Below are 13,006 nucleotides of genomic sequence, written 5' to 3' on the forward strand. Positions count from 1 at the left end.
ATACTGTAATTGGAAAACGAATCTAAAATACAGCGGGTGAATTTCACTTGGCTCTGTATTCATGAAATGAATAGAGATCGCGGGTGTGGTCCTCTGTATCTAAGAGAAGCTGTGGATATATCGAATTATTAATTGAAATGATTTAACTTTTGTCATGAACTTTTAAGCTGGTAAATCTCAATGAACAATATAATGAAATACCTGTTTCTCGAGTATTTTCAATATTTCGACGTTAGATTATCAACAGAATAGACCCATATTTCAATATACTTTAGAAAGCTCTTCTGTAGCAAATTCACGAGAATTTACTGAAGCCAAATAATAAAACTAATTTTTAAAAACCCGAAACCGATGTCCTAACCATCAGAGCAGCTACAAAAGCAAGATATACTATATGTAAATGTTCTCTGAAAATCTGTATCGTGTGTGAGTGGCGCGCAGTTCTCACTAGAAGAAGTCAAACCAAGTCTTCATTGATTATTTTATAATAACAGGACTATTCTGCCGACGTATAAATCTATGGGGGGAGCAAACTGATGCCTCTCTTGCCCCAGGCTCAAAGGATAAGAGGAAAATAAGGAAGAAGAAGCAAGCAAAATATACGCCCAAGTTTCGTCGGCGCTATCGAGTTATGGCTAATTTTAACCCTAAATAAAATGAAAACTACCCGGACTAGAGGGCAGCAATTTGGTATGATCGATGCTTGGAGGGTGGATGATGAACATACTATTTTGCAGCCCTCTAGCTTCAGTAGTTTTTAAGATCTGAGGGCGGACAGAAAAGTGCAGACGGACAGACAAAGCCATCTCAATAGTTTTCTTTGACAAGAAACCAAAAGAGTGAGACATTTCTTCCTAAAGAAAGTGACGACCTATCCTACTGAAGCGCTAAAAGTTATGGGAAAGGTTTCGTCAAACCGAGCAATCTGAGGATTACAAGTTTCCCCAGAATTAACGCGAGAAGTGGTATCCTCGGGTGTGCTACGGGGAAGTGAGACCGCCCAGCGGCAGGAGAAAGGGGCTCTTGACGAGATCATCGATTAGACTAATTGCTTTGGACTTAGCCATGCAGGAAATTCAGAAAAAAAAGTTACTCTACCAGGCAATAATAAAGATATCGCTCTCCCAATGAAAATTCAGGAGGATATATATTATATTTCCATTTTTATATTTATGTATTTCAATGTAAATTACCTCCTGACACAATTATAAAGTCACACAAAATGCAACACACTGAAAGAAGTCCAAAGAAATGATTTCGAATCCAGTATCATTAGCAACGACTCCCCCGGAACGGGACTTGAGCAGTCTGGATCTTTTTGTAGCTCTCGCCAGTCTTTATAAAAGCATTTATCTCCCTCTAACGCTCATAATTGTCTCATTCAGCTGTACTGGAGCCTCTTAGCAAATAAAAAGGCCTTTGGATATAGACCAAATAATCTTACGACACCATATTTTTGGGGCTATTTTTTTTTTTTAATTTAAACAAATGCGGAAAAATGTTACGCTTGATTTTGGATGATAAGATTTTATTTTAGATTTTTTTTTTGCCACAAAGGTAAAAATGCTGATTCCACAATGTCAAATTCATTTCTAAGATTTAACTTGAGAAAAAATTCTTTCAGTCGGTAGCAGAAGTTACCTTTTCCTCCAAGGGAAGCAAAGCCTGTCGCTCGTCTTTATACTGGCAACGGTGATTAACTATGCATTAGAGAGCTTGGCAATTTAAGAATACGCCTTTCAGAAGGTTACGGTGATTCACCGTTACTTGACCTATAGTTTCGTCAGATCTGCAGCATTCTCTAAATGCCCTTTGTGCTCCTGAGATTCATATTCTCACTTTCATTTTCCCTCACTTAAAAGAAAGCTTTTTACTTTTTACTTACAAATTGCAGTCGTGTGTGCCTTCACAAGCACAAGTAATTCACACCGAAACCCAATTTATTGTATAACTGAAAAGACAGTGTTGATATTGATTTCTTTGCATTTACATTAAGCCTACCATTGTATACTTATTATCATCAATTATACTCGTTATATCATAGGTTATGGGTAACACCATCTTTATAACCCATGAGAAATATATTACAGAGAAACATTACGGAATACTTGAAATGCCTCCTCAACTTAATTAAGAGCATTCAAGTTGTAAGCTTAATTATCAAAGAATTTTCAGTTTCAAAAATCAAGCTGCTTAATGGTATTACCTACATACAAGCACCCTGGAGATTTTCAAGAGAGGGAAAAAAATGACTTCCCTGGAAAGGATAAAAAGAAAAAGTCACAATCGGATTTTGTCAAGTGGAAGCCATAGTATGAATCCTAAAGAAGGTAAAAATAAGATATTTTTATTTAAAATAAAATGAGGCGAATAGAGATTAAAAATTATACTTTCATCACAGTCGAATTGTAATCTTCATAGACAAAAAGAGGATGACCAGATATTAGAAAAAAAATGTATTTCGCCAAGTGGAAGACATAGTAGGGTCCAATAGAAGGAATATAGATTCAGAATTATACTTTCATCAAAGTCGAATTGTAATCTTCAAATGTTTTTTTTCTTGATAAAGTGAAAGTGAATATAGATTCAGAATTCAGATTCATCGTAGTGGAATTGTAATCTGCAGAGACATGAAGAAATAATTATGTGCAAATTCATCAGTACGAAGGAAGTGCGATTAGAAACGGTCGAAATTTAGGTTAGTACGAAGGTTTCGTCACTGTCCGGTGGAGAGCGAAGCTGTCATGGTGAAGTAAATGATTTATTTCGTTTACTTCCACATTTCTTTCATGTGGATTAATAGTACATTTCATCACAGTAAAAGTCAAATCAATGGAAGGGTTATTTTTGAAGGAATAAAACTGGTAACTTCCTCCTGAACAGGCTAAACGATTACAAATTACCAAGAAGAAGAAGCCACATTAGTTCCTACTATGTGGATTCTTTTTGGTAATTTGTAATCGTTTAACCTGGTCAGAAGTAAGTTACCAGTTTGAATCCTTTAAAAATAAACCTTCCATTGATTCGACTTTTACTTTGATGAAGTGTGCTATTTCAGGCCTAAGGCCAAGCGCTCGGACCTATGAGGTCATTCAGCACTGAAAGGGAAATTGACAGTAAAAAGGTTTGAAAGGGGTAGCAGGAGGAAAACCTCACCGTGTTGCACTGTGAAACAACTGTTGGGAGAGGATGGAAAGTAAGATGAAAAACGAATATGAATGGAGGGATAATAAAAAGTGAAAGGGGGTGCAGTTAGGGATCCGAAACGACGGTGCAAAGCACCTTAAATAATGTACTGACGGCACTAACCCCATCCAGCTTTATTCTTTCAAAAATAACCCTTCCGCAGATTCGACTTTTAATGTCCTGAAATGTGCTATTCATCTTCATGAACGGAGCGTGGAAATGAACAAAATAGTTTCGTTCGATTCAACCTGACAGCGTCTCCCTCTGCCGGACCTTGACGCAAATCGGACCCCAACGCTTCTACAAATTCCTTCCAGGAATCTTGGCCATTATACGATCCAGATCAGATGCTTTACCGATCTCCGAGGATGAAAGAAGCCTATAGACTTGCAAACATGGAATAAAGAGGAAGTCTTAGGAATGAAGAGGAGCCAAGTAAGAGGATTAGGGGCACTGGGATCCCTCAGAGAGGAACTGGTAGAGAAATGAGTAAGGAAAAATCGAAAGGAAATGGAGGAGGGAAATTGGATTATTAACAGTACTAGATGGCAGTTTTATTGGTGAAGACCAAACATTTAGATTTAGTTAGAAATTTAGTAGATTATATTTTCTAGCATTCTGGTATCTTACTAGATACCAGAAAGTCTAATATTATAGTATCCTACTAAGAAAAAGAGACTAGCATATTAGATTTTCTAGTCTCTTTTTATTAAGTAAGATACTACTAGAATATTAGATTTTAGTACCTTATATAATAGCATCTTACTTGAAAATCTTAACGAGCATGAGATGCCAGTATGCGGAAAAATATCAATAGTAGATAACAGAGAAAAGATGTTAATGTTGGATAAGTAATAATGAACAAAAATCTATATGTTTACTATTAGCCAGACTCTTTCTTGCAGAGACTATATAGAGCACAATACAAGATTTGAGAAAATTGGCCACGTGGCCAATATATATATATATATATATATATATATATATATATATATATATATATATATACATATATATATATGTGTGTGTGTGTGTGTGTGTGTGTGTGTGGGCGCGCGCGCGTGTATTTACATATGATATATATCTATTTATATGTATATAGTATATATATATATATATATATATATATATATATATATATATATATATATATATATATATATATATATATATATATTATATATATATATATATATATATATACTCATACACACACATACTACATGCACGCACACACTAATATATATATATATATATATATATATATATATATATATATATATATATATATATAAAAGAGAGATAAATCGTAGCAAGAGAACATAAGGTCGAGATTCATTACTTAATTATGAAGATGAAACATTCTCAGACCTCAGCTGAAGTTATAAATATGCGGAAATAATCTACGTATGACGTGTGTATGGAGGTATAATATTGTTTCTATTTTTACTGCATCCTAACTCGGAGGATAATCGCATGCAGGGTCCAGCCCCACGCCGGTTAATGTAGTCTAATTAGAGCGTATGTTGTGACCGGTCTACTTATAACAAAAATGGCTCATCCATCTCTTTCTCTGGAGAATCATTGGTGTCCCGACGACCATCCCAGCGAACTCCACTCGTGAGTTTCACATCAACTGCTCTGATCATCCTACCAACTCAAGACCTATCGTTTCCCCAGAGAACATAACATGCACTAGTCTTATGACAAGTAGGCCAAATCGATCGTAATAAAAGTGAACATTACAATTAAAACGTAAACGACAGTTAAAAGCGATACAGGTAAAATCGAGATTATTGCAAGGTACGTTTTTTATAAAAAAAAAAAAAAAAAAGAATGGGACACTTATCCGGTCCAATCTACAAGTCTAAAGCTGCTAGCAGCCATAGTACCATGGATCGCTGGGGCCTGGAATGAGTATTTCAACAAAGGAAAGCGGTTTTGCAGTATGTTCAAAAAGAGAAATTGCAAGAGTACAACGAACCTACTTAAAGAGAGAGAGAGAGAGAGAGAGAGAGGAGAGTCCGGCATCCTTTGTCTAACCCGAGAGTTGTCGTTTAACGAAGGAAGGCGTCTCTCTGACACCCAGGATAATTATCGAAGCTCGAGGTATGATTACCACGCGCCCCTCGGCTATTCGAAATGAATTAGAGTCTCTTGAACTCACCATTAGAAATCACTGATATGACCCGCATCCTCAGCATTACCTGGATTTGTAATGTGCCGATGCTGTTTAGCAAAGCTTTAGGTTTTGCAGCCAAAATTAACTTTTGATATCATTTTTGCAACAGACCTCAATTTAGCGTAACTGGAAGTAGAATCTGACCTCCACAACTCTTTAAGCATGCTCATTATTAGCGTAGTCAGTCACTGAATAAAGAACAAAAACTACTCCTGAATATTAGACGTTTCAATCATTGACGTAAGCTCAATATCCACAAAAACTTTTAAGGGGCATTACTTTGAACTTTCATCACTCGATTCTTCCTGTGACTGAAAGCAATACCTAGTTTTCTTTCCTCATTTACCAGCCTGTCAATCATTTCCTTCATCATCACAACTACGTCCTTCGCAAAACTGGAAGCTCTCGGTTAGTCTATATTTTGTATGGTTGAGATTATTTGTGATGGTGAATGCATAATATACTTTTGGACCTAGCGGAAAATAAGACATTCATTTGTAAATAAAAGTAAATGATCGCAATCAAGCAGGAATAAATTGGAGGAAGGATTTCTGCTATTTTCTGCTTAGAAATCAATCTGCTTCATTTCAAATTCTAAATTTTGACCATTGAGCAAATTGTAGTCAGGTCGACTTTCACACAATTTAAGCCTAACATCTGTTGGCGAGTCACTCATCAAAAGGGAAAGTCGTATGTTATATTTTAAATACACACGCACATATACACAAGCATACACACACACACACACACACACACACACACACACACACACACATATATATATATGTGTGTGTGTGTGTGTGTGGATGTGTGTGTGTGTGTGTGTGTGTAGCTAATATGCTATACTTAATCGATGTAATTGCTTATTTCATGAAATGGTTTCTCACACTGAATTAGGAAAAAAAGCTAATGCTTTTTAATCGCAAAATATTGAAAAGCCGTCTGTTTTCATGTAATAAGTAGAGAAATAAATTAGTTCTTTAAGTTATCAGTCATAAATTTCGTATTGCACGAAGAGCTAACAATTAAACAGATAGACAATTGTTACCTAACCATATACATACCTCAGACTAAATAAATTCTGCAATTATACAAAATTCTCTGTACAGACGTGCAACAACGAAAGTACAAAGAAGGAAACGAAAAAGTATAAGGACATATGTAATGTAAAGGCCTAGAACAAATTACAAGAACAAAATGCGAAAACTATGCAGAGACATGTAAACCCTAGTACTACCGCTAATCGGATATTTTTGCATGTATGACTTGGACGACATGATCTATTAACACAGATTTACAGCTTTAAGACTGGAAATTTACTTATTTATATTTTTTGTTTGTTTGTTAAACAGATGGTTTGACAAGTTTCGAAATCTTTCTCTTGACCAAGTGAAACATACCTTACAAATGAACGTTTCTATTTGATTTTTTGTGTGTCCTTTGAAACTGGGCACACGTTCGAGTCTTACCGAATATTTCATATTAGTTGCCAAATCCACACTAAGATAATTCTCAACTGTAAATCCTTTAGTTTTTTCTTATATCAAATAGGAACTGACTGTATAACCTTAGGGCTGCTAATTTGAAGGCTCTAAAATAAGTATTCGAAATGCATCTTTGCTATCATAAATTGAACCATTTGTAGCTATCCTTGCTTAGACTCGATCCGCTGTCTATATTATGTATTGCATGTATTGAACATCCAGTCTTTACAACTTGATGAGTCCTAAGACTGGGCAAATCACACAATAAAGGAGTAATGGTTTCTAGAGGTTTGTCGCTCTATTTTTGTCTATTTTGCAGCTTTCGAATATGATACATAACGCTGCAGTAGTCCATTCTATGAAGGACATTACTGATCACAATCTTTTTAAATGGTAGGTACTACACTTAACAAGATATTTTTCAACCAAGGCAATATTTCTAAGATGGCTTCCAGTAACCCTACTTTTCAATAGTTGGGATTCACTCGAATATCACTAAGACTTCTCAAGTCTCTCTGTTTCCCCCTCCGATGTAAATTCAGTTTTATTTTCATTTGGCATACAAGGTGTCCATACCCCAATATTGGTAAGAACACCATTTAGTTCTTCATTTGTGTTGTCGATGTCGTTTGTGGAGTAATAGATTAGCTTGAACCTCACCCTCAGTTCCTGTAGTACATTTGACAATCCAGTTGTATATATACTAAATATGACTGGAACTAACCACTTACTTGGGATACCAATTCCTTTTTCAATCTGCTCCTGTTGATACAAAACTTAGACTAAAATGGGAGTGACAGCGTCCCCGGAGCACTTGTTTTTCTTCCGTTTTTCCAAATATCCATCGATACCTATGAATTCCCGAGTAGCCTGAAGGGGAAAGTTATCGTATTTTTCCCCTCAGCTAATTGTCCTTTCTAGGATAACATAATATGATCTATCAATTTGAGGGGGGCGCCACAACTATACTGTTTTTTTCCATCTGTCCATCCGCCTGTGGTGTTTGCGTATGGTAACACTGCGTCCCGGGCTTTACATAGTTACGCCATGTGTAAGTTTTAGGTAAATAAAAGGATATCTGGGTGCACATTTGTAACTGAAAAGGGTTTTAATAATTTACTGTACACTAATTAGACCATTAATATTCGAAATAGGATGTTATTATTATTGTTGAATGGAGGCTGAATGTTGCTATCTAAAGCCCGGGACGCAGTGTTACCATACACAAACACCAGAGTTCGTGCGTGGACAGATGGAAAAAAACCGAGTTATAGTTAACATGCACACAGTTATATGCTCACTGAGGTTCACGAAGGAATATTAGAAGGAAATTAGTAACAAAGTAATACACACCCGTCATTACTACTGGTAAGTCTACTCTTATATTGATTCTAGTTTGTTAATTCAGATAAATTCTATTATAAAATCGTCTGAAGTCCTTAGTAAACATGCATCAATTCTATTGTCAATGTATGTCTTACAGCATAGGTATTACCTAGGTATGCCCGTTAGTCTATTGCATTGCGAATGTATTCTTCCGTGTGTCGAACTCCACAGTTCAAAGATAGCTTGTGACTAATTTGTGATTGCTCGCATTTTCGGGAGTCCTTGTAAAAGTGACGCGCTTAGTATCTTGTAATTTTTGTGTAGAGTAGGCTCATAGATTGAGTGTCTTGAGGTAAGCCTAGGCTTATGTTGGAAAATTTTCTTTGAATCGGTAATAGGCTAAGTAGCCTGTGCTTTGTAGTCTTCCGCAAGAATTTGTACAAATTTAAACGTATAACACAAAATACTCACTGAGATGCAAGTCCGGCAGAGGTTCACATGGACCTTCTTCTGTGCTGCTGGGAATGAAATAAGACCACTGAGTTAGACTAACGATATTTTATCCGGCATATGAATTCAGTTTTTTTCCCCTTCAAATATCGCCATTTTATGAAATCAGCACATTTATGTATTTTTGATAAGTATAGGTGTGTGAACTTGTTTCATTAGTACCTAGCTAGGTATTTCTGCTCAGTTGGTGACCCTAAGGACGTGAATTTTGATTTGTAACTTAGGCCTATATTAAAGAATAGCACAACGATCATAATGTTCCCAACCATAATTTTTAGCAAAATTAAGGTAGGGTGATCGTGAATGTTATGTTGACAGACGATTACATGGGCGAGGATCTTTCTACCAGATAGCTATGTGACGGTCTAGGTTAGGTAGTAAAAGTCAGGTTAGGAAGTTGCCACACTTTTTACTTAAGGTCAGATATGGTGTTGCCAGGGCCCCTAAGCCCATGGCTAGGCCGGACCTTAGGATAGGTTATTATGTTTTCCATGTTTTGCGCCAAGATTTCTGCCATAGTGGGTTTGGTTAATGGGAATTCATGGGGTCCAACCCCTACTCAAGTAGAACTTGCCACCTTAGATTAGTTTAGGTTAGGATGCATTATTTTGCTTCTGTGGCATTCCTAGTCTTTCAAAAATACTAGTCTCGTTGTGTTGCTATATACTAATTGTAAAATGTCAGGGTACGGTTGGTAGGTTAAAAGGTATATAGGTTTACCTACAAAAATAGTAGTTTGCTAGTAAAATTAGATAAAGCATAAGAGAATGGAATTGTAACAGAAATTTTCCAAGTTGAAAGTGGCCATCTACTAATCTTGGTCCCAGATGGATTATAGACGATATGACCTAAGGCAGGTTAAGATCATTGCCTCCTAGTTTAGGCTACCATGTATTTTATAGTGAAACTTTCTATATATATATATATATATATATATATATATATATATATATATATATATATATATATATATGATACAATGACTAATTCTGCAAAACATACTTGCGACTCACAAGGCGCTAGTAATAAAATTGAAAGTGGAAGTTGACTAATGAATGAAAAGAAGCTTATTAATGGTGGGCAAACAGGAACTCTTAAACAATGTTTTAATTAAAAGTGCTAACGAGAGGAAAAAGAACACCCCAATGATCGATTTTACACAGACGATAAGGTCAAGATTTCTGGTGATATCCACATCATTGAGCAACTTGACAAAAAGTATAAAAATATGGTTCTGAAATAAAAGGCATTAGTGCCTTCTTTGAAAGCACAGAAATTGTAGCAAACAATGTTCTGCTGTTTGTTTTAATTAGATGTATATTGTAAGTATTGTTGAAAAAAGGAAAGCTTGTCAAATGATCTGTGAAATTTACATCTGTTAACAACCACACAGAAAGAGGAGATTTAGTTACTTGTGCATTATGTAGGCTATATACATATTTCAGGTTATGCATTTGGAGAAACCAGATATAGTACGTGCTTCATTTTTGATAGAGGACTCGAAAAATGGCAAAATGCTTTAGAAATGGATTTAGTTCATCCTATTCAGGTCCAGTTTTTCCGACACCCTAGGACTAGTGGGTACAGTAATGATCATCACTCCCCTTTTGAAGCAATTTGTTCTCTCATTCTAAAGCAAAATCCTTTAAAGTTGCCATTATATGAGTTGCTATAGTATAACTTATAGTTAGGTATTTCAATGATTGGATTTGTTTTTCAATATTCTTATGAGCAATGATGTAACTTTGATATTTCTTATTTTTCATGCATTTATGAGTGTATAGCCTATCCAGTGCACAGTTTGGTGTTATGAACATTTTGTATTACTCTTTCAGACACTGGAATAATTTCAAAGGGTACAAAAATCTGTGACTTTTTGCACATTTTTGGGGTTTCTAATAATGACCGTTTTAGGGAATTATATGAAACACTTCCTAGCCTAATGTTGAAGGATGTATAATTTTGATGAACAGACACGTCTGTTAAATTCTAGGGAGATATTATTTAGGAAGACATTGCTTTACTGACCATTATTTGGGGATACAATGTTCAAGAGTTGTGAATCAGTTGTGTTTTGGCTTTTTTTTTTTTTTTTTTTTTTTAGTTTATATATTGCTTTACTGACCTTTATCTAGGGATGCAATGTTTAAGAGTTGTGATTCAGTCGTGTTTAGGCCTATAATTTTTTTTTTTGGTTATATTGCTCTACTGACCATTATGTAGGCATGCAATGCTCAAGAGTTGTGATTCAGTTGTGTTTAGGTCTAAACAGGTTTTTTTTTCTAGGTTATATTGGAAATAGGTAATACTGGCAGTGCTTTGAGATAGGTGTCCAGAATTTTCGAAATTCCACATAGTTTATATGATGACAGGAGACAAGCTTATATGATGACAAAAGACAGTGTAGTGTGATGTTAATGAAGCAAACACGAAGACCTGTATAGTACACTACAGTACATTTCGAATCGCAGCCTCGCAGGAATCTGGTCGAACAAACCTGGCTGCAGAGCTGATGCTCATAAGCGTTTGGAAGGCAGTAATGGCATGGTAACAACATGCGTCGTGAATTACTTGTATTTCACGAAAAAATATAAGGCTAAATATCGCTCTTGAATTGTGGAATAGGGAATAATGTCTAAGGGCGGATTACAGCACAGTATCTTCGTGAAGACGAGAAACAGCGAGTTATGCCTAATTATGTATCCCAGTCCTGTTGAAAATAAGATCACCCCCTTTTTTCCTTTTTGTTCATTTCCGGAAAGTGGGTTTCAGTAAAGAGAGAGAGAGAGAGAGAGAGAGAGAGGTGGGGAAGGAGACAAGCTGGAGGTTGCCAGGCGTAGGATGGAATCGCTGGGGCGTTGGGTATGGGAGGGAAGAGCAAGGTGGGTAGGAAAGGATGAAAGGGGTAGGAGGGATGGAATATGAAGGCCGCCTGCCCCGATCTAGGCCCGCCGTGTGGCAAAGGTGGTTGAGAAAGTGGGTGGCGATGTCCCCTTTAAGAGTGCCGCCAAACCTCCCTTTTTCCCGCTTCTCCCTCATTCCCTCGTTCTCTCTCTCTCTCTCTCTCTCTCTCTCTCTCTCTCTCTCTCTCTCATACATATACACATTGAAACACGTTTCAGATCTCTCATATATATATATATATATATATATTATATATATATATATATATATGTAATATATATATATATGCATCTAAATATGGAATATATATATTATATATATATATATATATATTATATATATATATATATATATATATATATATATATATATATACACACACACACATACACATTGAAACACGTACAAATCTCTCTCTCTCTCTCATATATATATATATATATATATATATATATATATATATATATATATATATATATATATATATATATACACACACACACATTGAAACACGTACAAATCTCTCTCTCTCTCTCTCTCTCTCTCGTCTCTTGGGCAACATTTCCCAATTGGATCATACTTGTGCTCTTGATACTCCAGTGTTGTTAGCTTTTGTTGCGCCTTCTTTACTTGCCGATTCCGCGCATGCGCTCTGTGCTTGTACGTTCATTTTCTTGGTTATCTCTGCTACCACCTGATTTTCCCCGCTTCGGTTCACATTCGTTTCACGAGCCTGCAGATTTTCTGTTCGTTTCTTAACGAGCCCAAGTCTCTCTCTCTCTTCCTCAGTAGCAGCAGCAGTAACACTCAATTGCCAGAAGGAACTTTCCGTCTCGCAACTCCCGAATAATTCTTAGATAATTATGACCGAACCGTCAAATGGTTCGTCGATGCCAGTGACGACATCGAGAAGGAAAACAAAAATGAGCTTGGAATACAATTTATATGCATCAGTAGATCATAATATCTCTCTCTCTCTCTCTCTCTCTCTCTCTCTCTCTCTCTCTCTCTCTCTCTCTCTCAAACTTAATCGGACTTGATAGAGAGCCTTTGAAGTCAGTCGGATAGGTGTTGCTTAAAACATTATCATATTCTCTCTCTCTCTCTCTCTCTCGATATTGTAGAACCTGCTTGGTAGCCTCGAGTTCCCCTGTCATCTTTTTAAGAGTTAAAGACGGCTGTTACTTAGAGGAACCACAGTTTTATATATATATATGTATATATATATATATATATATATATATATATATATATATATATATATATATATATATATATATATATAGAGAGAGAGAGAGAGAGAGAGAGAGAGAGAGAGAGAGAGAGAGAGAGAGAGAGAAAAGAAGTCTCCGTTTACCCTTACGCTCTCGAGAACACCCAGCAGCCACCCATCCGTGGAAAGGCAAGTCATAGT

At 36.1% G+C, this 13,006-nt stretch overlaps 1 protein-coding gene across 1 annotated transcript in view; it reads right to left on the bottom strand.

Moving 5' to 3' along the window:
* Window positions 1–13,006, bottom strand: part of LOC135209964 (histone H3.v1-like) — a 53,277-nt gene that overhangs the window by 24,397 nt on the left and 15,874 nt on the right. Inside the window, exon 3 of the mRNA XM_064242690.1 lies at window positions 7,429–7,614. Within this exon, the coding sequence (XP_064098760.1) occupies window positions 7,429–7,614 (186 nt within the window). The remainder of the gene's footprint in view (window positions 1–7,428; window positions 7,615–13,006) is intronic.

Source organism: Macrobrachium nipponense, chromosome 39 (assembly GCF_015104395.2).
Source record: "Macrobrachium nipponense isolate FS-2020 chromosome 39, ASM1510439v2, whole genome shotgun sequence".
NCBI classification, from domain to species: Eukaryota; Metazoa; Arthropoda; class Malacostraca; order Decapoda; family Palaemonidae; genus Macrobrachium; species Macrobrachium nipponense.